Source organism: Sinohyriopsis cumingii, chromosome 12 (genome assembly GCF_028554795.1).
Source record: "Sinohyriopsis cumingii isolate HCF-2022 chromosome 12, ASM2855479v2, whole genome shotgun sequence".
Classification (NCBI taxonomy): Eukaryota; Metazoa; Mollusca; class Bivalvia; order Unionida; family Unionidae; genus Sinohyriopsis; species Sinohyriopsis cumingii.
In genome coordinates, this window is record NC_142972.1 from 67,550,214 (window position 1) to 67,576,406 (window position 26,193).

A 26,193-nucleotide genomic window follows, 5' to 3' on the forward strand; every position below is an offset into this window, starting at 1 on the left:
TGGGGTATTGAAAGAAGCCTTGCAATCGGGAGAGGATGCAAACTTTAAAGTGACCACCTATCAACCGAACAAAATTGTACGTTTACCCACTCACCACATCGTCAGTCGACCCTTGGAAAAAGTCTATCAAATCGTGTACCAGAAGCGAGTGCGACTTCCCAATCATTTCACCTTACCGTATGGACACGTCGGTATTGGTCTCTATATAAAAAGGAACCCTAGTCAAGATCGATAGTTCATTGCGACTACCAAGACCGAGCGAACAAGATGAATACTTTCAGAGAAACACAAAACAAGTTTAGACAGGCACAATTCAAGTATGGGGCTTCTGAAGTGGAATGCGATTGTGAGCCTTGCGACTTTTCAACCTGTGTTAGTGACGGTGCCAGAAGAACCCGTCACCCAGGACGGGACTGTCGTGGACAGGCCTGAAAGACCCTTTCGGGAGGACACTTGTGTGACCTTACCCCCTATAGAACTGGTCAGAACATTACCCAAAACATGTTGTACAGACACTTGTGTTTATTCCACGTTGATGGTTATCATGTGCCTTTTATCCTTGTACTTAAACCTTTGGCTTTTACGTATTTTTTTTTTTTTGTCTTTCGTATTCATGTTTGAAACATTCAATAAACGTGTTCTGAAAAAAGTATATAAACTCTCGTCTTGTTTGTTTTCGTGTCACAAGTGACATTCCTCACACTATGGCTACCTCTGCTGTCTCTGCTCCCTCTTAATCTACTGTCAAAGTCATCGACGAACACTTAGATCGTGCCAGTTGGGAGGTTTTGTATCTTCGCCATCCCTTTAACATGCTCATTGCTGGACCTAGCGGTTCAGGCAAAACCGAATTCGTCAAACGTTTGATCGAACATAAACATCATATAATCGATCGACCACCTCAACGCATCGTGTGGTGTTACAAAGAGTGGCAATCGGAGTACAGTCTCTTGTGAGAAAGTCAAGGCGATTCCATCGTGTTTGTGGAAGGCATTCCTAAAGAAGACGACGGCATCGTCTCTGATCCCGTCAAACCCATTTGGTTATTTTTGACGACATGTTAGGAGAAGACGAAGAAGAAATTGAACTGTGGTTCACGCGCAAAGGTCATCACCGTAATGCCAGTGTCGTTTACATCACCCAAAATTTGTTTCAACAAAGTAAAGCCCATCGCACCATCAGTCTCAATGCGCATTACGTGGTCTTGTTTAAAAGCCCTCGAGATAAATCGCAAGTGCAAGTCTTAGCCAAACAGTTAGGAACGCCTTGGCTGACTCAGGCGTACGACGATGCCACTCAAATGCCACACGCCTATTTACTCGTCGATTTGAAACCTACGACCCCCGAGGATTTGCGATTTCGTGCCCGCTTGTTTCACCACTGGTGCCAAGACGGAGGGCCTGTCATGTACACGTCTCCGTCCTCGAGTTAGCTTCACTCCACAAAAAAAAAAAATCTATAAAAACCTCAGACCCTTTTCGTCTGTCTCACACACATTTTGAACATGACGTCCCTTCAGTCGCATCTTCCCGTCAAATTGATTCGTGCCTTGTATGACATCAGTCGAGAAAAAAATCCACAAACACGAGCTCGTGTCTTAGAAGCTAGTCTCAAAGAAGTCTTACGATGGTTCACGGTGACGGCACGTCAATTACTCCAAGGGATCATTCAGATTCCTCATCAAATCAAACGCTTTTTTGATCGAAACAAAGTCGCTTTGGTCCAACTGGCCGATCCTCGCATCGACCCTCAAACCAAAAAACAAATCATTTTGAAACCTGGAGGGAGCGGTACTCTAGGAGGGGTCATCATTCGCTCTCTCTTAAGATGGGATCCTAATGCCCCCAAACTTCTCCCCAAGAAAAAAGTCAAACGAAGCTCCAAGACGAAGAAAAAGACCAGGTCCCCAAGGAGAACTTCTCCAGTGGCGGGACCCTCCTCTTACCAGACGCCACCCCGGAAAAAGAAAAGAAGCCCCCAGAAAAAGAAAAGTCCACAGAAGAAAACTAGTCGCAAGAGAGGCACTTCGGCCAGGACGCAACTTTACACTCGCAAACCACGACCTGCCACGGCGGTGACTGCGTCTGCGGCAGCCTCACGTTCATCCACTTCTCCGTTGATGACACCAAGAACTGAAGAGTACTTGGAGACGTTGATCACACCAAGAACATCTCCGTTGATGACCCCAAAAACAACTTCCCCAGTGGCAGGACCCTCCAATTTAGTGGAAGTGGCTGCTGCTCACAAAGTACCTTCTCCCAAAATCAAAGTCCAAGAAAGATCGGGCATGTTACAAAGTTTACTGGATTTGTCCAAGCAAGAACTGGCTCGATTTAGTCCGTTACGTACCCCTGCACGACGTGTCATGCCTGTCCTCAAACTGATACGACGTAAAGACAATCAGTGGCGACGCGTTCCAGTATAAAAAAGGTATGTGACCAAGTAGGGGTATCAGTGTTTTTGGTGCTGAAGACTCAAAGATGTCACCCTCCAGAAAACATCCCTCTTCTAAACAGCCCCAAGGAAAGAAAAGAAAAGGTCTGTCTCCTCGTTTAGTTAAACATGGGGACATGTTATCTGTCCTGTCCAAAGCTTCTCCACCCCTACGAAAAAAACTCATTCAATCGGCATCCAAAGAGGTCATCGATACCGTATGCGAATGCTGTTTGAACGTTTTGAAAGGCACGATCCCTTTGTCCAAACACCAGAAACAATGCTTAGGTAAACATCGTCACGTTCTTCGCCAAATGGTTCAAAAGAAAATTCCCATTCGTCAAAAGAAGAAGATGTTGGTCCAACGTGGAGGCATTTTACTCCTCTTGTTAGGTCCCTTACTGAAAGGAGTCTTGGGAACCATGTTGGGAGGACTGGTGGGAGCAAGACAAAAAGGCCCTCCGAAGTCCCAAGATCTCAGAATCGACCCCTGGCAACCCCATGGAAGGACGATAACTAGCTTTAGTGCCTTACAAACGATGGATGGAATACCATCGTTTGCAAGAACAACGCACCTCGCATTTACCTCCCAATCCCCATTTGAGCGAGATGTCCCAGTTACAACACGAATTGCAGTCCTTGATGGATCGCCAAGATTTGTCCGAAACAGAAAAATCGCAAAAGTACAGTCAACTCTTGTAACGACTGCAACTCTTTCACCAGGAAGCTTTAGACGAAACAGCTCTACCCACTCTGAAAGATTTTAAGAGCTTGATGAAAAGTCCATCACCATCACCAGTACCAGTACCAGTCCCACCACTGCCAGTGACCAAGACAGAAAAAGGAAAAGAAGAAGAAGAAGAAGGGTTTCAAACTCCACCAGAAAAAGTACGCAAGTTAACAACACCACCTACCTCCAGAATTGGATGGATTAAAAAGATGATGGCCACCCCTTCTTCATCACAAGAGAAAAAGAAAGTGAAGACAGAAGTGAAACAAGAACCGATATCCCCCGCTCAGACATCCTCCTCTTCAACACCTATTGCCGGTCGCACACGCAAAGCATTGCAATCCATGAAAGTACCCCAAGAGAAAAAGAGTAGCATCCTCCAAGAGTGGGTGTCTTATTAACACACAAACACAAAAAAAATGGAAAAAGTCTTAGCCAGCATTTACTACGATCCCTCTCATCCTGCAGGTTACGCAGGAGTTCAAAAATTGTATCGTGCTGCCAAAATTCGATTGAAAAGTCTCCGTTTACCTCAAGTGCAACGATGGTTACAAGAACAAGCTACCTACACTTTATACAAACCCATTCGACGCAAGTTTGCCAGAAGTCGCACCCGAGTGGAAGGCATCGATCATCAATGGCAAGCCGATTTAGCCGATGTCTCTCATTTGGCCAGCTACAATCGTGGCTACAAATATTTGTTTTGTGTCATCGACGTCTTTTCCAAATTTGCCTGGGTCGTGCCCTTGACTTCCAAATCGAGCAGCGAGTTAGTGCGAGCCCTACAACGAGTGTTGAAACAAAGTGGTCGTCACCCTCTTCGATGGCAAACGGACAAAGGCACCGAATTTCTGAACCAAGCTTTCCAAAAAGAATTAAAGAGTCTTTTAGCAAGTTATTTCGTACCCCAGTAGAACTGAACCAAGGACTGAATTTGATGTTCGTGTATTCCGATGTGGTGGAATACAACGTGGTGGGACACACCTCCGTACCGTTACTGCGTGTCATTCCTTTCAAAGTGGATTCTGCCGCGAACGCTGACGAGGAAGGTGGAAACACTTACCACGTCCACCGCGAATTTGTCCATCCTCACTATTTGCCGGTCAGCAAGTCGTATTTGGACACGGTCAACATTACTATAAAAGGAGATTTGGGACAAAATATTCCATTCACCAAAGGAAAAGTCACGGTGAAACTCCATTTTCGAAAACGGTTCTCTCACGACTCGTACGTCATGTATCCAGTGTACCGAGGGGTTGCACGACAGCGAGGACACGGTTTAGGAGATATGATAAAATCGGCCTTTCGTTTGGTGTCCCCAGTGTTGAAACCGATGGTGACACGCGGATTGCACGCCTTGAAATATGCGGCACTGACGCAAGGCAAAGAATTTCTCCAAAATGTCATCATCGACAAACAAAATCCTAAAGAAGCCTTCATGAGGGCAGGCAAACATGTCTTGCTGCAAACGGGTAAAGACCTTTTGGGCCAACGAGGCACACCTATACATGCCCTGCACGCTACCAGACTTCACACTTCTAAAACTAGAAAGGCCAAGAAAAGAAGAACCGTTCGAGACTTAGACGTTTTCGATTATTGAGACACAGCAACAAAAAAATGATGCACCGAGAGTCATGCGCCTGTTCCAAGTCGGAACTGGATCTGTTTGCCATGCCGCCCACCATGATGACCATGGAAGAATCCCACTGGGTGGAATTTCATCCCGTCTCCTCACTGACCGATTCCGCGCCCATCGAGTTTGAAATCAAGGGACAGCCCGAAGATTACATCGATCTGAATACCAATTACTTGTACTTGAAAGTCAAAGTTCTAGATAAGGATGATGGTGCAGTAGAAGACACTGAGAATATAGCTCCCGTCAACAATTTCATGCATTCCTTGTTCAGCTCAGTGGACTTGTACTTGAATAACAAACTGGTCAGCAGCAGCGTGGATACTTACCTTTATCGTGCCTACCTGGAAAATCTCTTGACGTACGGAATAGATGCCAAGAATACTCATCTCAATGCTTGTGTGCTATGGGAACCTGACGAAGCGGGCAAGTTCGACAAAATAGATGGAAGCAATGACGGCTTTGAGGAAAGACAAAAAAAATCTTAAATAAGAACAGTTTAGAACTGATGGATCGTTTGCATTTGGACATGTGGTTGCAAGAGAAATATTTGCTGAACGGGGTAAATGTTCGCTTGAGACTGAATCGCAGCAGTACCGCTTTCTATTTGTTGGCTGATACTGCTGCTGGCAATCCTAAAAGCCAAATCGAGGACGTCAAACTCTACGTACGACGCGTGGAAGTGTTACGCAAAGTGGGAAATGACATCAGTCAAACGTTGTGCAGAACGACCAAGTATCCCATACGACGTGTGGAAGTGAAAACGTTCACCATTCCCGCTAACCATCATTCCATAATCGAAGATCATCTGTTTCAAGGACAGTTACCCAAACGTTTAATCCTTGGTATGGTCCTGAATTCAGCCTTCAGCGGAGCCTTCAAAGAAAATCCTTTCAACTTTCAACACTTCAACGTGAAGAAAATCGAAGTCAGTCGCGATGGCAAGACCTTGTGTACCAGACCTTTCGAACCTAACTTTTCTCCCAATAAAATGAATTACTTGAGATCGTACTTGTCCTTGTACGAAGCCACCTGACAGTTAGGAACCAACACCAGTCACGGCATTACGTACGAAGATTACGCAGGAGGCTATGCTTTGTGGGCTTTCGATTTCACTCCTGACCAGGGCAGCGACGAGGGACATTTCCACCCTATAAAATCTGGCCAGATTCGTGTGGAACTTCAGTTTACAGAACCACTGGACAAGACAGTGAACGTCATCCTCTATGCAGAATTCGATAATACGATAGAAATCAACAGTTTGAGAGAAGTCATTCTAGACTATTAGAAGCTATGGAAGACTGTTCTCCCTCTTTACCTAGTGGAGAAGCTTTGAAGATGGAATGTGAGGAGACCGTGGAAGGAGAATCCCAACACAAAGACGAAAAGGACATCGTGATCAAGTCGAGATGTCCAGAACAAGAACAGCAATTGGTCTCCTACTGTGCTACATACCTGGCAGACACAATTACGATATGGATGAAGCATGATTACTATGGATGTCAAAACATCAGTCAAGAAGAAAAATTCAACGAATATCTGGACGAAGCTTGGAGTCTGTTTAAAAAAGACGTGTTACGTTGGTGGTATAAAGACTTGCGTGAACATTTCTGTCCTCCATTAACGACTCGAGACATCCATTACATCAAAGCCCTCTTTGACAAATTCAAGGAGAAAGTCGAGATCGAAATTGATCACTTATTATCAGCAAAAGAACATTTAGTGACTTATTTTGATCGTGATTTTTCTAGAAACGATGAGAAAGTAAATCGTTGATTTTGTGACTAGTATGCTTATTTTGTTGTCTTCAGCTAGGAAACGTAGTGTCCATCCATGACTCAATGATTTGCAACAGTGGAAATCACAATTTCATTCACAACTTTGCCAACCCTGTTTAAAGTAGAGTGTAAATTGAAAAAAATGTTTGTCATTTGAAAAAAATGTTTGATGTTATATTGTTGGATTATTGTTAAAAAATGTTAGAGTTGTTGGTTAATGTTAAGTGATTTTGAATAAAAAATGTTGTGTTTTGAATAAAATGCCTTTGTGGTTTGTTTGGCTTTAAGAATGTTGATTTATACTCTTTGACTTATTACTATCCCTCTCATGACACTCATTAAACATTGCGGCTCGAAAACCGTGGAGGGATGTTTTACTTCACGTCCGCGCTTTGACTTTGAGAACCGGGGGGAGTTTCCAGTCTAACCATCCATTGTCGACTCATCCTCCTACGAAGATGTGCTCCAAACTAGCTAAGCTAAACGAAGCCTACGTGAATTTGCATAGGGTCAGACACAGCCTGATACCGAAGCCAGAAGAGATAGAGAATGTGAGAATGTTAAAAGTTACTGAAGACCTGATAGAAGAGCTCTTCAGAGAAGAAGTGAACAGGGAGAAAGAAGAATGGACAGAGAAGTACAGACTTCAGAGACAGCAGCAGCAACAGCAACAACAACAGCAACAGCAGCAGCAACAGCAGCAACCTGAACCTGACAGAGGCTTTGTCGATTGTCGTATCGACACCAAAGAGTTCTTCTTCTCTTTCCGAAGAAGCAGACCTATCGCCAGAAAGTCTATCCTCAGAGGACATCGCATTCTTAGAAACTAAAAGATTGCCATAGCAAACAAAAAAAAAAACAGCCCTTTTCAGGGCTACCCAATACTCTAGAAAAGAAATAACCATCAATTTGCCAATGTGTGTAGGTAGAGTAGTGTGAATATAAACACTGACTCTTTTTAGTGTGAGGGTATGTGTTTGTGTATAGGATTGTGTGTTTGTAAGTGCTCACGTACGTTGGTGTGAATAGTAGATTAAGATCATGTCTTTTTTTTTTGGTGTTTGAGGTGTGGGGAGAGTCGATTTGGAGTTGGATTACTTTGAGTATGTGGATAGTATATTGAAGTGATTAATGAAAAAATTTTTTAGAATAGTGATGAGCAGTATAAAAAAAGTGAGTGAGTGTTTCTTTTAGGTCCGCGCGTTGTTTGGTCATGATCTAGGTAAGATCAATTTTATGTTTTTAGGGAGATGTTTTCCTTCACGTCCGCACTTTTAGTATAAATTGAAACTCGTTCGGCAGTCCAGCTACCCTTGTTGATTGATCAACACCAGAATGAACACCTGAACACCAGACTAGCGAAACTGTTGGAACTTCATGTGCATCTGGATTATGCCAGGCGCCTGTTGAACGAACTGGCCGCGGAAGCCATTGTGGAAGAGGGAAGGATGAAAGAGGAGGAGAGAAGAAACAAAGAAGAGGAGGAGAGAAGATACAAAGAAGAGGCGGAGAGAAGATACAAAGAAGAGGAGGAGGAGAGAAGAAACAAAGAAGAGGAGGAAAAGGAGAGAAGAAATTTCAGAATCCCAGAGACAGAAAATTGGGATTCTGAAGCTATTTATCCTCCCTCTGCTCTCTCCCCAAAAAAGGTAAAAAGCAACTGGAGAACAAGATGTGTATGTGGCGCCAGGCCTGGAAGGTGCCATCATTAACCAGGTGTCCATGAAGTTCCAAAAAAACAGCCCTTTTCAGGGCTACCCAATACTCTAGAAAAGAAATAACCATCAATTTGCCAATGTGTGTAGGTGGAGTAGTGTGAATATAAACACTGACTCTTTTTTCATAGTGCGAGTGTACGTGTTTGTGTGTTTGTGTTTGTAACCGCTCACGTAAGTTTGTGTGAATAGTAGATTTGGGGTTTGTTTATTTTTTCTTAGCGTATGTGGAGAGTATAGTTTGGGTTTTGTAACCGCTCACGTACGATTGTGTGGATAGCAGATTATGGATTTTGTTTATTGTTTCTTAGCGTATGTGGAGAGTATAGTTTGGGTTTTGTAACCGCTCACGTACGATTGTGTGGATAGTAGATTATGGATTTTGTTTTAATGATTTGCGTGTGTAAATAGTAGATTTGGGGTTTGTTTATTGTTTCTTAGCGTATGTGGAGAGTATAGTTTGGGTTTTGTAACCGCTCACGTACGATTGTGTGGATAGTAGATTTGGGGTTAGTTTATTGCTGATTCACTTATGTGAATAGTATATTATACGAAATGAGAAAGTAGGGGGATGTTTTCCTTCACGTCCGCGCGTTGTTTGGTCATGATCTAGGTGAGATCAATTTTATGTCTTAGGGGGATGTTTTCCATCACGTCCGCGCTTTTCGTATAAGAACCCACAGTATTAGTCGTTCAAACCATTCTACAGAGAAGATGGCTTCAAACCACCTGGGTAAAATGCAAACATTGCAAGACGTCCTGGACAATTTGGGCATCATGGAACAAATGCTAGTGAGACTAAATGAAGACCACTATTCTTATAGTCCCCATCGAGTAAAGATGGAGATTAATAACTTAAGAAAAGTAAAGGACATGATAAGTGGTGTGATGAAAGAAATAAAGGAGGAGAAGGAGGATGAAGAGGAAAGGATAAGGATAAGAGAATGGAATGAAAAAATTGAAAAAGAAGAAGAAAATGAGAAGAGTAAGAAAGAAGAGGAGGAGAAGAAGAAGGAAGAGGAGGAGAAAAAAAAGAAAGAAAAGAAGAGAAAGAGTGTAGGAGAGAAAAAAAGATGTTGGTGGAGAAAAAGAAGAAATTAGAAGCAGAAGAAACCCAAAGGCCCTTTTCAGGGCCACCCACATTTCTCGAAAAGAAATAGCCTTTCGATTGCCTACCCCTTTTTTAATTTTTTTTTTTAAAAAAATCCCATGTTCAATTCCCCTTGTCCCTAAAGTATTTTTTTTTCTAACATGTTCAATTCCCCTTTGTCCCTAGACAAACCCAAACTCTATTCCCATGTTCAATTCCCCTTGTCCCTAGACAGACCCAAACTATATTCCCCATGTTCAATTGCCTTTGTCCCTAGAATCGATATTTTTTTTCCATTGTTCGAATGCCTTTGTCGCTAAAATGGATATTTCCTTTTTTTTCCTTTCTCCAATGTTAAATTCCATTGTCGCTAATCTTACCCAGGGTTTTTTGCCTATGTTAAATTTCCATTGTCGCTAATCTTACCCAGGGTGGTTAATGTTAAATTTCCATTGTCGCTAATCTTACCCAGGGGGTGTTTTTAATGCTAATTCTCATTGTCGCTAATCTCACCCCATTCACTACTCATGTCATCTGGATAGTCTCTTTGCCATATTATAAAACACTTAAAGGCCTGTCTATGAAAAGTTTCAAATCAGATATAAAATGTGGTTGCATATGGTCAATCTAAATATAAAGATAAAATGTTTGACCAGTGTAAATATAAGGTAAAGTCGTATCTTGCGCATGTAAATATAAAGGTAAAGGTGTAACTGGTCAAAATAATGATGTAGGTAAATAATACTGAAACTAATTACGTGTGGAGCAAAGGAAGAATAACGGTGGCCATTCATCTACACTTATCGCTCTGGATTCATCCTTTATACGTGTCTGTATCGTTGTAGAAGGTCAGGTCTCTGTACTATTTTGACATATCGTGTGTATTAGCTTATAAGTTGGATCCAACTTGAAATAGCAGAGCCCCATATTTGATGTCGTATGACCCGCAGGTAGATCAAGGTCTGTGTGTTTTGTTCTACCCATCACTCGTAACAGACAACATAGTCCCAGATCTGACATCGTATAATGCAACATCGGATTAAGGGATATGCCGGTTGAAGGTGGAGACGACCTTTAAGCGAGTATAGAAGGTTGGTGGCAGGAGTATGTATCTCTACAGTTTTGACACTCTGAGACATCATTTAAGTCTTGCAAGGCATAAATTATAACGTATGTGGTGGCAAGTGTGCGTGTAGTAACATCCACAAACAGACACTATAATGTACTCCCATTTACGAGCATAACTAAGAATTTCTGAGTATTCAATGTACCTTTGTTTCAAAACGTATGGCAAGTTTCTTATAACAAATCATTTTTATTCAGGGGCAAGAAAAAGAATATATGTGTTAGATTTAAATAATAATTAAGCCATTGGTGATTATCGTCCCCCATATTCGGTAGATGTTATGTTAACATTCATGTTACGTTAACATTCTTATCATTTAGTTTATATGATGGGGAAAATTCACAAGAGCAAGACAAAATAAGGTCTTTTTTAATGTTATAGGTGAGGAAATAAGCAAATTACAAAGTGTGTAAGCAAATTACAAAGTGTGTAAGCAAATAAAACATATTTATAATCGATGTGCACCTTACGCAATGTGTGTATAAATATTATATATTGTTTGGAGATTATGAAGCATATAGCAAGTACAGTACATTTTTAGACGAATTGAGCATACTCTTTTCATATATATACGACTACTTTCCAGCCTATTTATCTAATGTGAAGTCATTAGTACTTAGATTATTATTTTTTTGCTGAAGATTTTTCAAATCCTTGGAAATCACTCCTTTGTTATTACATCAACAATACATGTATTAATCTGAATAGAATATGTGATAACCAGCGTTCGCTTTAGACGAACTCGGTACTCCTGAGTATGCAGGACAAATTGCTTTGATAACTGAATACAATTGGGTGTATAGCAGCTCCATTTTGGAAAGAATCTTCTTGACTGATATTTTGTCAAATGCAATTCATCTTTAACTAAATTTCATCATAGAAAAATATATAACTTTGATATGATGAATGCGTGCAAATAAATTCGTATAGTACTCGAATTGAAAGGTCGTAGAAAATACAGTAAAACAGACCACATAAAACCTACTCCTACCCCGACGTTCTACATATACATCATACTCAGAAGCAAGAATAAATGTACAAGAAAATATAGAATACTTTCAAGAGCAAAGATAAGTCTACATGCATCATGAAGAACGTAATGCTTCGGCTATGTTTTGCACCTTTGCTCTGCTGGGTACGATCAATTTTAAATATGCTACAACCACTTTCCGTCACGACCATTTTTTACAAGATTTAAAGTACGTATTATAGACTTGGATAACATTTGGTTTAATTAGATAAGGATAAATAAAAGTATTAACTTGACTAGGAAGTAAAACTCCAGACCTTCAACACTGCAATGTTACCTCAAATATGAGCACCGATCGCGGAATGTAATACTTTATCAATATTTCAAGTGTCACTGTGAATTTTGTCCCGTCTGGATAAAATCACATAATTGATTTTTTATAACACCCATTCTTCCTCCGTATTATCTTTTGCTTCGTTTGTAATGGGACGATGGCCCTAGGATAAAGGTAGACCACTACATGAAGTATCTTTTGTAAAGAGAAAGCAAAACTGTCTGGCTGATCCTAAATAAGCTTTGATATAAACACAAGATTACGTGAAGAGAAATTATTTACTACTGATTAATTATAACGTGAAGACTGATATAAGCATTTGATACTTAATTGCAAGGTGAAAAGTAAAAGAAGCATTTGATACTTAACTCCAAAGTGAAGATAAATATAATTATTTTGATATTTAATTATAATTTGAAAAGGAATATAAATATTTGATACTTAACTGTAACGCCAAGAGTAACATAAGTATTTGATACTTAACTGTAACACCAAGAATAATATAAGTATTTGATACGTAATTGTAACGTCATTAGTTATAGACGTATTTGATACTTAACTGTAACGCCAAGAGTAACATAAGTATTTGATACTTAACTGTAACACCAAGAGTAATATAAGTATTTGATACTTAACTGTAACGCCAAGAGTAATATAAGTATTTGATACTTAACTGTAACGCCAAGAGTAATATAAGTATTTGATACTTAACTGTAACGCCAAGAGTAACATAAATATTTGATACTTATCTGTAACACCAAGAGTAATATAAGTATTTGATACTTAACTGTAACACCAAGAGTAATATAAGTATTTGATACTTAACTGTAACACCAAGAATAATATAAGTATTTGATACGTAATTGTAACGTCATTAGTTATAGACGTATTTGATACTTAACTGTAACGCCAAGAGTAACATAAGTATTTGATACTTAACTGTAACACCAAGAGTAATATAAGTATTTGATACTTAACTGTAACGCCAAGAGTAATATAAGTATTTGATACTTAACTGTAACGCCAAGAGTAACATAAGTATTTGATACTTAACTGTAACACCAAGAGTAATATAAGTATTTGATACTTAACTGTAACACCAAGAGTAATATAAGTATTTGATACTTAACTGTAACGCCAAGAGTAATATAAGTATTTGATACTTAACTGTAACGCCAAGAGTAACATAAATATTTGATACTTATCTGTAACACCAAGAGTAATATAAGTATTTGATACTTAACTGTAACACCAAGAGTAATATAAGTATTTGATACTTAATTGTAGCGTCATGAGTTATAGACGTATTTGATACTTAATTCTAACATGGAGATTAGTATAAGTATCGGATACTTAGTTGTAACGTGGAGAGTAATATAAGTATTTGATATTTAACTGGAACGTGAAGAGGAATATACGTATGTATCCTCCAAATGCGGGCATGCATATTCTAAATACATGTTCCACTATTCACCATAAGATATTGACTAATTTATAAATGGATAGCTGTTCACTAATATTTCACTTATTGTTGCCAGATACAATTGGTCCTATTTCTCCAGTATGACATACACCGCTCTCGGTAAAATTACATAAAAAGCTCTGTCATCAAATTCGCTACAAGTGGAGACAATCGCGTCATACACAACCCAATAGCACCACAACAACTAATTGAGGCTAGTAACATCTATAAAAAAAGGATAAATAAGCTGCAACAAAGAATTCTAGCTGATTACTGCAAAGGTGAAGTAAATGTTCCGAAACTATAGCTATATTACTAAGAGGGGATACAAATGTATGTGCCCTTTTACGGCACATTAAAATCAACAGCACACTTCAATACACAAGAAACATTTGTTCGGTAACCCTGTTAAAAGGTCATCAAGCGGATATAACGTCTATTAGCCTGCTCCGAAGTCCTGTACTGGGAGTTGAATTCACCACTACGGCCTGCTTAAGACTCTCAAGAATGTGGGGGGGAAGCTGGTCTTCGTCATGATGCACAATGATCCACGGTTCCTCTGAAACATTTATAGTAAGTAACCATATATCATTTTCATAATCATGGCTGACCAAATAGTTTCGAAACAAAATCCAACTGATAGTTATATGTCTATTTATAATTCTATATTGAGACCATAATTAAGTTTAAAGCTGAACTCGTACTGAATACGTTTTGACAAATTCCTGTCATTCTTTAATTCTGAATATTAAATAGACTTTAATATTTTGTTTGACTTTGTGTTCTGTAACGATGTTTCACTCAAATGTGAGGAGAGCCGGGGAAATTCTTTTTCTTTAAAATCCTAACCCTATGTAAAATGCGAAACTGTATAGCGCCACCTTAAAGAAAATATAAAAATGTTTGCAATTATTTTTTTTATTTTCATATAATTATGTATGATTTCTGAATAAAATGGTACATTCATATTGATGTTAAGCATGAAAATAAGCTAATTATGATCATTTTTCTCTTGCTTACATAATTTGCCATGAGGTATGTTTGTGTGAGTAGTGACCTTAATTATGGGGAAATTAGAAGTCTTAGAATGTAGGAATAGGGTCAACTTAAATTTAAAACTGTTGCAATAAGTGACAGAAATATATGGTGAAAATGTTTATTTTCATTTATTTGCAATGAAATACAAAAATTAATGAAGAGAAAGTGAATTCGCTTCTTCCATATTAAACAATAGGCAAATATTTTACACTTTGACCTTTGACCTTTATGAACCTGATGAGTTACCTCCCTTTTCTAATTGTAAAATTCTTTGTTGATCTCTCTGAAATAATTATGGCTAGTTTCATGTTCCTGTCATTCAGCATAACATTGGTTGCTATGTTTACAAAATGTAATGTGCATTCTTAAAATAGCTCACTTTTATCATGTGGTGGGGAGGCTCGACTTGTTAGAGACTCTGACACTAATAAATACTGTTATGTGGGGGGAAAGGCAGGAGAATTATTCCAAAGGATTGTTTTGATGCTTGCGACTTAAATGTTTCAGCCATATAAACATAATTAAATCACACAAAAATAATACCTATATCTTCTTTATGGTGGCGCTCACCAGATAACATGTACTTTTGAGAGAGTGACGTATGTAAGGTGAAGTAGTTCGCATTTAAAACATGCACATTGGAGAGAATGTTGGCATATCTCTATGCTACATTAATGTAATGTGGATGATATTTCTTTTGGATATTGTACTTTTGGAAATTTTACATGATTTAAGTACACTGCTAACTAAAATGACTGCTCCCTTGTGTTAAAAGATCAGTCTGAATTAGTCTAAAGTGCACTATACATAGCAGCTATTAAAATAGGGAAAATGAATTTTGCCAGACTGGAAAATACCAGCTTCTGAAAGTACAATGAATGAATTACCAAATATATAAAATGTAAAAAAAAGTTATTGGATCTTTTTCATACAATTGACCTCTGAAGTTCAGGAAGTGAAAATGACCAAGTAGAGCTAGCACTTTTTTGAAAGGTGCACATTTGAAGTAAGGCCAAGCTGTATACTCTATAACCCATAGTACACCCGTCAATCATACACCAAAATAAAGGGAATTAAAGTTCTTTGCATTATACCTAAGATATACAAGGTCATTTTTAAACAGAAAGTAAAACCAGTGAGGAGAGCCGGGGAAATTCTTTTTCTTTAAAATCCTAACCCTATGCAAAATGCGAAACTGTATAGCGCCACCTTAAAGAAAATATAAAAATGTTTGCAATTATTTTTTTTATTTTCATATAATTATGTATGATTTCTGAATAAAATGGTACATTCATATTGATGTTAAGCATGAAAATAAGCTAATTATGATCATTTTTCTCTTGCTTACATAATTTGCCATGAGGTATGTTTGTGTGAGTAGTGACCTTAATTATGGGGAAATTAGAAGTCTTAGAATGTAGGAATAGGGTCAACTTAAATTTAAAACTGTTGCAATAAGTGACAGAAATATATGGTGAAAATGTTTATTTTCATTTATTTGCAATGAAATAAAAAAATAAATGAAGAGAAAATGAATTCGCTTCTTCCATATTAAACAATAGGCAAATATTTTACACTTTGACCTTTGACCTTTATGAACCTGATGAGTTACCTCCCTTTTCTAATTGTAAAATTCTTTGTTGATCTCTCTGAAATAATTATGGCTAGTTTCATGTTCCTGTCATTCAGCATAACATTGGTTGCTATGTTTACAAAGTGTAATGTGCATTCTTAAAATAGCTCACTTTTATCATGGGGGGGGAGGCTGGACTTGTTAGAGACTCTGACACTCATAAATACTGTTCTGTGGGGGGAAAGGCAGGAGAATTATTCCAAAGGATTGTTTTGATGCTTGCGACTTAAATGTTTCAGCCATATAAACATAATTAAATCATACAAAAATAATACCTATATCTTCTTTATGGTGGCGCTCACCAGATAATATGTACTTTTGAGAGAGTGACGTATGTAAGGTGAAGTAGTTCGCATTTTAAACATGCACAGTGGAGAGAATGTTGGCATATCTCTATGCTACATTAATGTAATGTGGATGATATTTCTTTTGGATATTGTACTTTTGGAAATTTTACATGATTTAAGTACACTGCTAACTAAAATGACTGCTCCCTTGTGTTAAAAAATCAGTCTGAATTAGTCTAAAGTGCACTATACATAGCAGCTATTAAAATAGGGAAAATGATTTTTGCCAGACTAGACAATACCAGCTTCTGAAAGTACAATGAATGAATTACCAAATATATAAAATGTAAAAAAAGTTATCAGCTATTTTTTATACAATTGACCTCTGAAGTTTAGGAAGTGAAAATGACCAAGTAGAGCTAGCACGTTTTTGAAAGGTGCACATTTGAAGTAAGGCCAAGCTGTATACTCTATAACCCATAGTACACCCATCAATCATGCACCAAAATAAAGGGAATTAAAGGTTCTTTGCATTATACCTAAGATATACAAGGTCTTTTTTAAATAGCCAGTAAAACCAGTGAGGAGAGCCGGGGAAATTCTTTTTCTTTAAAATCCTAATCCTATGCAAAATGCGAAACTGTATAGCGCCACCTAAACTGTCTTTAACTAGACGTGTCGTAAAAACTCGTAAACTGTCTTTAACAACATTTTTGAGCAAGCGAAGACACTTTTACATCGTATAACAAAACTATTTGTTTTGATGTTGTAGTGGTTTGTTCTATTTGTATTGCCACAAAGTCCTATATTGAGATCATACCCACATTTGCAGCAGACACTAGACATACAGACATAAGACAAGTACGCTTATATAAAATTCTTACAAAGCCAAAGATTTATCATGTAAGAAGTGACTAGAAGCTATTTATTTGAAATTTGAGTATTTATTCCAGATTTTGAATACACACCAGCCCATGTTATACTCTACCTTCCTTTGCGTCATCACCAATATGTTTTGTCAGTTCCAGACCAACTCCATAATTTATGGCCTCTCCTGCTCTGGTCCGTCCGGCACCCAGATTACAACTGACCTCGGCGCACTTTAGTCCATCGATATCGTTGATATATCCTACGAAAACATAACAGTAAACCTAACAGGCAACTAGAAAGGTTCATATTCTGGCGACCTTTGGAATTAGTAATCTATCAAACAGAGCGCTGCATTGGTGAAAGAGAATTATCGTTAAAGTCTATGTTCCGAATAATGTTTTTCACTTTCATGAATGTGAAGTGATACTTTAAATGAGGAATCAAACGACCTCGTAAAATATGAATTTGTCTTAGAGTTTGTCAGATCCCTGTTATATTATAGATCAAGATTTTAATCCGATTGCCTAAGAAACACACGTAAAACTAGCTTAAGAATATTACCAGTTAAATCAGTAATAATTTACATTAATAAAATGTTGATTAAATAGGGTAAACGTACACAAGAGCATGGAATTTGATAAAATGTTTTGTATCGTTACCAGGGTCTAAAATCTGTATACGGTATGATGTCCAATATCTTGTTTCTGTCCTAATGGTAATGGGTTATATATAATTTCAGTCCCACGACATTTATTTTAATATAACAATATTTTTCCCTATCGACATACATCTTATCTTTGAAAAGAAATTACTAGTTATGGACAACCTTATAAATGAATATAAATGAATCTATGTGATAACTGGTATTTCAATTGTTACCATTGGCTTGGCAAAGGACATTCGTCGTCCTCTTGGATTTCGGCAGAAGCTCTCGCACGTCTGTCCCTTTCCTGCAGAGCTTGTCAGCAAGATTCGGTTCGACACCCTGTGCTTTTAGCATTGCGCAAAACTTTACGACCGCAGTTCCGTCTTGTATGACACTTCTGATCATCTTGCACCCTTTCAGCACCCCATCAACATGGCCACACAGAAACAAAGCATGGCCTCCTTTTAGGATGAAAGTAATAAAAGACATGGCAATAAATTCATATGTCTAAAACAAGCTTGTCAGTATATTTTAGCAGCTGATGAAACAAACAATACTAGAGTCTTAATCATTGTTGATCTACCATACAATGTGTTGCCTTAAAACGAACTCTAAAAAAAGAATAAGTTGACTTCATGTTATGCTCTAACTTTTACAAATAATAGTTTTACATATATATTGTGCAAATTGACACTGACTGAACTTGTGTGCTCTGTTTCTATCCAATATTGAGTGTCAACCATACAGAACCTCTACGACAGATGGTAGCAGTTTTTATCAAACATTACTTCATTAAATATAGAAATAGAATTGTTTAAGTAACGATTTCACTCTCAGTACGTTCCGGATCATGTTTAAAAATGGAGTAATCGGGGATGATTGAGTGCTGATTGCAAACTGAAATTACGTAACAACCGAAATTTGGGCCAAGCGTTTGTTACCGAATTAGCTTACCAAAACCATGCAATTCACGTTTGAATGCAGACATAAAACAGAAAAGAACAAACATCATTACAGGTGAACTAATTATCGATTAATTCTTGGTGTAAGACATTGCGTTCTCAAATATGTCGGATAAGACCGCCCTGCGACGTTGGCACAACATCTTTGCAAACAGTTCATTATTAATCCTCGCAAGAAATGTGTTAGAATACACAATGTGAAACATTGCATGTAAATTTGTCAAAAGACTTTTACCACAGATTATTGTAAAGCGTTTTTTTTATGTAACTATGAAGCCATTAGTCAAACAGGCACGAAATGAAAAATAAAAAGTCCATGAAAATCGATGGCTTTTGGCTTTGAAAATGTATAATAATGAGAATCGACGATTTTTATGAGCAGATATAAGGAACAACTGTCACTGGTGAATTAGGAACGTTATGTATTGTCACTCTGGCTTCAGGTAAAATGAATACAACAGTATACAAGGATATGTCGCCTCAAGCACCAGACGGCGCAGAGAGGATTGAATGATTGATACAAAGATAAAATAAGTATATAAAAAAATCTTATTACATAGCCATTATGGCACAAGACAAATTGACATAAGTCTTACAGTCTTCCTCCATCGAATTTGTTCAGGGTTTTAACGTCACTTTTAATGATATTCCCTATATTATGCTGAGGAAATTGGATCTAAGTGCCTTTTCCAAGGATAAACCAAGGCAGCCGACCTTGGCTGATATCGAACCCGCTACCCTTGGATGACAAGTCTGAAGCTCTACCAACTACGACCGCGGTTCTTTGCTTTCTGTAGAGACAGTATGTGTTTGAGCGAGCATGAGTGAATGTTTGTTTTGTGTGTGCATGCATGCACGCGCGTGTGTTCGTGTGATCTGTGTGTGTGTGTCTGTTTGTGTGTGTGTGTTTTACCAAGGCGTTCAACAAGCTCGTTCAAGTCTTCTGGTGCTTGCCCATGCAGACCTTCAATTGCCTCTACTACTTCAAGAGAATTTCCTATCATATTCCCAATAGGAGCGTTCATGTTCGTGAGCAACGCTGCCGTTTTAATTCCTAATCCATTTCCAGCCCTGACCTTGTTTCATAGAAAAAATAAAACCAGTCGAAGTATTTAAAATATTTCGAGTTTCACCTATCTACTAATTCTAAACAACGATTTCATTGTTTAATGATACAATACAATAATAAACTACCACTGGAGGGACTGAGTGAAATATAGAAGTTTACCTCTAAGGACAGTAAAATAATTACATCTGGCAAATTGGTAAATACTCTGTAAAATATGTATGAATGACATGTTGACAAAGATCATCACTACGAACAATAACCTGCTTTTCATGAGAGAAAAAAAGGACGTAGAATCAGATTTTTAATTTCTACGTTACAGTTGTTTACTCTTGTATTATGATTTTAAATTTAAAAAATTCCGGGACGTATTTCTTTAATTCAGAAACTATTTGGTTCAGAACTTTGCAAATATCTAAATATGTGTTCGAATAATGTTTAATTTATATTAAACACTTGGGCCATTGACTTTGATCTTGGTGAAGAATGGTTTTATGTATCTAACAGAAAACTAACAAGCAACATTGCAAAACTCACTGGAAACTAGTCCATGCGCTTTCGAAATCTACTAAATCTTTCCTCAAGGGCACAAAAATCACATATTACATTATGGAGGAAAGAATAAAACATAAAATTTAATTATTCTACAGACTTACTGCAATTTTTGACTGTAGATATTTACCAAAACGATATAATAACATTTTGAAAGAAAAATGGTTGCATTGCGCTATATACTGATTTTTTTTTTTTTTAAAGTGGCGCATGAACAATTGTTGTTATTGTTGTTGTTGTGGGGTTTAACGCCATTTTTCAGCACATGATAGGCTATACATGACGGCCAGAATTAATGGTGGAGGAAGAACCAGGGAAAACACCGGAAAGAACCACCGACCCACGAGAAGCTATTGGCAAGCTTTCTCACACACCTACATTGGCTGAATCCGAGACTCGAATCGGTGCAGACAGGTGAGATGGCAGTGATCCGTAACAGAGAGCGCTTTAGACCACTCGGCCACTCGGGGCCCCTGGCGCATGAACAAACAAAAAACAGGAAAGGAAGGAATCTAACTGACAACGAAAACAAGTAGGTCTGTAATTGAACTGTTGCTGCATCAACAGCGGTGTCATCAACTCCAACTGAATTTTCGTTGTTTGTCATTCCCATGAAGCTTTGCGCTCTTGATAACCCTTGTATATCAACAGAATAAAATCAGTCACTATTAACAAGGAGCAATATTCTCTAAAGATGAATGCAGGTGATCTCCCGTAGCTACTCTTCGACTTAAGAAAACAGCTTTCGTCTTTTTATGTAACGCACAGTAGGACTGAATAAGTCATGCCGTATTGTACATTTATCAAACATTTCGTTTAACATTTAGCACAATAAAGAGCGGTTATTACTGCTCATCATTATTTGTGAATCTTAAAATATTGGTCTCATTATAATATATCACTTTATTACCTGCGTTTTAAACAAGCAGGAGACTATTTCAGTGTAAGAACATTATAATCTTCACATCTCTCAAGGACACTTTCAATAAAGGTATGCCTCTCAATAATACTTCCTGAATACCAACGACACGTTTTTATTTTTATAAATATGTTTGGCAAGGATCAGTGCTGTATTTAATGTACGAAATAATTTGGAAACTCAACTTTGCAAAGAGCTTCAATAAATAATAATAGGTTGCAATACCAAAACTAAATGTTATGCACAAAGTAGTACTTTGACAGATAAGAAATACTATTAATATAATTTATTTATCTTGGTTTATTTTATCATTATGATTTTGCATATCCGATAAATTTGGAATGCATTCAAAACAGAAAGTCCGATAGTTGCCGGTTGTCACACTTCCTTACTCGATTACTGAATGATGGGCAGTCATAAATAATAATTCAGAATACGTGAAGTACGACCCTAGTAAGCATATAGGTTCAGATTTACAAGTATTTATTGCCACAAGTCATACCATTTGTGTGGCAAGTTTTCGAGCTAACATCTCATCCTGTAGTACTGCTGCCTTTCCAGTCTTGACATCCAAAACCAAGGCATCCAAGCTTTCAGCTGCCTTCTTGGATATGATAGAGCCTGTCATTATATATATTTACATAAATAAATAAATAAAATAAAACTTGAAACAAATAGAATGATGATTATTGGACATGCAGACATTACAAATGAATAAGAAGAAATCAAAATATATAAAGTTAGGAACACAATCCTGAAAACTACTGATATGTTAATTAAATTGAGCAACGTGATTATTGGCGTGCCATCAGTTATTTCAAAACTTCAGTCAACCATGATTCACCGATACGGTGAAAGAAATACCATGATGTTATATTCAGTATTAAAGCAAACTAATAGATGTTTCTTGTGGGTTTTTTTATAGGGCTCATGATCATAAGCTTTTCTAATAATGAAAAATAACACGCAGGCGTTAATATGCGTATAATGGTGCAATTTACACATTCACGCTCTGCTTACCCGTAATAAGACCTAGGCTGCTGACAGTACCCGTAACATCACGATTCGCATACATTATCTTATCTGCAGGAACAATATCGTCCGTCTGGCCAGCTATAAAGCATCCAACAGTGTCTAGAATATCCGTCATCTCTTGGTGGGTTAGATGGACACGGAAACCTGGGATGGATTCCAGCTTGTCTAGTGTTCCACCTGTATGTGCAAGACCCCGACCGGAAATCATTGGAACCTACTTCGGGAAAATCATAACAATCAAGAGGACATCGTTTCTAACACATCCAATAGGACACAAATGAAATGACGACCAAGATATCTCAGTTGATTAGACTGGAAAAGGTTAATCATGGGCTCTAAGCTCGCACACCCATACTCTTACTTATCTCATTGGCATATCTGTCAATTGAAGGTATGTAAATGTTTCATTGATCGCTGTTACCGAGAGGATACGTTTTGTTTAAAAGTATTGCTATCTCAAAAATGACTTAAACATATTTTCACCATTCGTTCAAGTTGACACTATATGTTGACCTTACAAGGACAGCATTAAACATCAAACATGATGCCATTTCATCAAAAGAGGGATATACTACATAACCGCACCTCATGTCCTAATCAACTCATGTTTCCAACATTTGGGAATGAATCCCTCTACCATCGAGAGAAGAAAATAAAACAGTTTGTCTGGAATCCTAATTGCTCGGAACATGTTCGCATAAGTTTGTGTTTTAATAGTGAATGCACATTTGCGTATCGTTATATCGGGCTGTATAGAGTAACAGAAGTTTACCAGATAGACATACAAAAGCTAAAACAATATGCTTTATCGTGATTTTGCAAAACAGTTTTAATACCAGTATAAGCAAATAACATGAATGAATGTAGATGATCTGTATATGGACATACTTGTACAGATAATTAGCAACAATTAAGCACCTAATGTGTGGGTAATATGAGTCGTGAATGACAACATAAATTGCGAAAATATGTTGCAAATTTATAACAAAAAGGTGAAATCATGGAATATAGTAGAAAAAATATAATATCAGTTACTTTGAAAAAACTGCAAACGAACTACTATAGACGGTCAAAGTGAACCCTGCAAAAGACCATACTGGTTGGAGTACCACGAGAAGTATAAGTGCCTTGACGTGAAGTCTGTGTCTGATATGTATAAGGTCCATTACACTTCATAGAGACATGTCTATATAGTTGTTTACTAACCACAAAAAATAAATCAAGTAGTATGGTCAACCTTCATGTGGTATGAACACATGATTGAAAGGTTCAAACCCTGGTCATTGTTGCCCCTTTTAAAAAAGTCCATGACCTCGATTGCTCCAGACCCAGTGTACCCTCTGTAAATAGTTACCAACCCCCTTTACTAGAAGGATGTGATATCATCTGCTGAAAGACTTTTTTTCTCACTAAGGTTGAGAACTATTTTCTGATTCTCACGACATGAATGACATATCCAGCTTAATGTGTTACCTTACCAGTTCTAAGGAGGCTGTAGAAGACGTTTATTTTATATATTAAAAGTATTGATTTAAACCTATCATATATCAAAGAAGTAAATGAATTGCATTTTGTACAAGCCCATTACAAACGCTAACAGTATGAAAAGTAAAATGTTGAAGATACGAAAATGTTACATTACCTTCATTCCGCAGGCTGCGAGAGCTGGCGCTAGCAGAAGACTGATCTTGTCTCCAACACCCCCGGTGCTGTGTTTGTCCACAATCTGGCCCTTCCATTTCTCTGGCCATGTCAGAACTATGCCAGAGTGGGTCATGGCGCGTGTAAGACACGTGGTCTCTGCATCATTCAGATCCTTCAGGTAAATTGCCATCAGCATCGCACCTATAAATCATACAAAGCATGTACGTGGTGCTATGACGTTACAAATATCCATGCAATGTGCGTTTACAAAATGGCAGAATCTTATCATATGTATACACCGGAACCCTATCTGTGATGTACATCTTCAACGATAAGTTTGAAGCCCTAATACACATTTGGCGCTTCGTATGGATTTCTTTATCAAACATTCTTGCGCCGAGCCTATTAGAAGGTCTTGGTTCCAATTTAAGACCAACACTTAAGTAGAAATGTTGGGAATTTGGTTAATCGATTGCAAATCCAACTTCTAATTTGTGCAGTCAAACCACTAATGGTTTATTACAGAACCATGTTTCATTGATCAACACCAAACCAGGGCCTGCAAAAGGCTTGAATTTACTCGATATAAATTTTGTATAATAAAACTTTAGAATTAATCTCAAAGCAAAGGCAAAAGAAACTACGATTGAGGTCACAACGGATCTCTCTCTCTCTCTCTCTCTCTCTCTCTCTCTCTCTATATATATATATATATATATATATATATATATATATATATATATATATATATATATATATATATATATATATATATATAGATAGATAGATAGATAGATAGATAGATAGATAGAGAGAGAGACAAAGAGACACAGAGAGATCCGTTGTGACCTCAATCGTAGTTTCTTTTGCCTATGCTTTGTTTTAATTTCATTTATTTCTTTGTCAAACTTTAATTAATTGCCTTTTTACATTTTAGTAAAGACTGAGAGATCGATAGATTCAATCGAATCTATGTATCTATCCACTGTCTCTTCCATCTATCCATTCAAACACATTTCTATCTAGTACCTAAATGCGTGCTTGAAATACATACATATACATATCACCTACATACTAAAGTACTTACGTGCGTCCCTACATACATATATACATATTACACAAATATATGCCACAATAACTTCCATGATCGTAAGGAGGTTTTTAATTCGCATGTGTATAATCTTTGTAAAAGCTATAAAGTTACGAAGCATACAACAAATTGTAAATCCACAAAAGCCACATGAGTATTCTAGTCCAGTTTTCTGCTAATGACATCATTTTCGTTGATATGGTTTTATTTTATATTGGAACTATCATGTTGCAAAGGCTAGTCAACCTTTTTTGATCACGTTTTGAAGCAAAATTACTGACTGCCCGACCATTTTATAAAATAATTGTATATATAGACGCTGCTATATATAATCCTGTAATAGGTGTAACAAATAGCTAATTTATATCTAAAAAATATCCATTAGCCTGAAAACGAAGAGAGAAATCATATAACGAAAGCAGAGTTGTTAACGACCATGAGCTTCAAAGATATTACCAATTCTGTGGCAAGTTGAATTTATTCTAGACAGTACGTCAGAATGATTCAGTTTAGATGAGTGACACAAACGTACCGAGATTCTACGAAAGATACTTTCTCGGCAATTCTTAGGAAGGTGACGCTGCTGAAATTAGAGCTTGGATGTTGAATAAATCATAAAATATAGGTAAGAGAGACTGAAGGCCCGTGTACCTAGGAGGCGCACACAGTCCCAGTTTTGGACCTGCTAGGTGTATTGAGAACAAGAATTGAAACTCACACCTAGAAAATTGCGTGCACGCACGGGATGCACGGACTGACGGACGAAACATTGAGCTCCGAACGCTTATTGGTGTGGCTATATGATCAAACAATCAGGCAAAGTGTAAATTACTCTAACGAAAGTCTTTGTAAAACATGTAGATACTTACCTAGTTGAGCACCCTCAAAGCTTTTGTCGACAACCTTGCTCACAAAAAACTCAATCTCTTCCTCCGTAAGTTCCAAGCCATCCCTCTTTTTGGAGATAATATCCGGTATCCTTAGAGCTGACATGTCTATTATGGCAAACAACACAGATAGTAAATCGCTACGTGCCTTCTGGCAATATGACCAAAGAAAACCGTGTATTATATTACAAGCGTCTAAATTCATTTTATTGAGATTCCATCCCAAAATTATTTTCAAACTTGAAATCTCAAACCTTGATCGCAAAAAAGGCTAATATAAAAATTAAGCAGGA

The 26,193-nt window shown here is 37.6% G+C and overlaps 2 protein-coding genes across 4 annotated transcripts in view; both read right to left on the minus strand.

The window, feature by feature from the left end:
- Positions 1-26,193, minus strand: part of LOC149786638 (thymidine phosphorylase-like) — a 257,020-nt gene that overhangs the window by 77,101 nt on the left and 153,726 nt on the right. The window lies entirely within an intron of this gene.
- LOC149786640 (thymidine phosphorylase-like) overlaps positions 10,859-26,193 on the minus strand; it is a 35,570-nt gene continuing 20,235 nt past the window's right edge. For all 3 annotated transcript variants that reach the window (XM_089977156.1, XM_089977155.1, XM_089977157.1), the window contains 8 exons: positions 25,883-26,008; positions 23,922-24,124; positions 22,265-22,493; positions 21,747-21,865; positions 19,621-19,783; positions 17,979-18,206; positions 17,218-17,358; positions 10,859-13,830 (listed from right to left, as the gene is read on the minus strand). In XM_089977156.1, the coding sequence (XP_089833282.1) occupies positions 13,691-13,830; positions 17,218-17,358; positions 17,979-18,206; positions 19,621-19,783; positions 21,747-21,865; positions 22,265-22,493; positions 23,922-24,124; positions 25,883-26,006 (1,347 nt within the window). In that variant the 5' untranslated portion in view covers positions 26,007-26,008 and the 3' untranslated portion in view covers positions 10,859-13,690. The remainder of the gene's footprint in view (positions 13,831-17,217; positions 17,359-17,978; positions 18,207-19,620; positions 19,784-21,746; positions 21,866-22,264; positions 22,494-23,921; positions 24,125-25,882; positions 26,009-26,193) is intronic.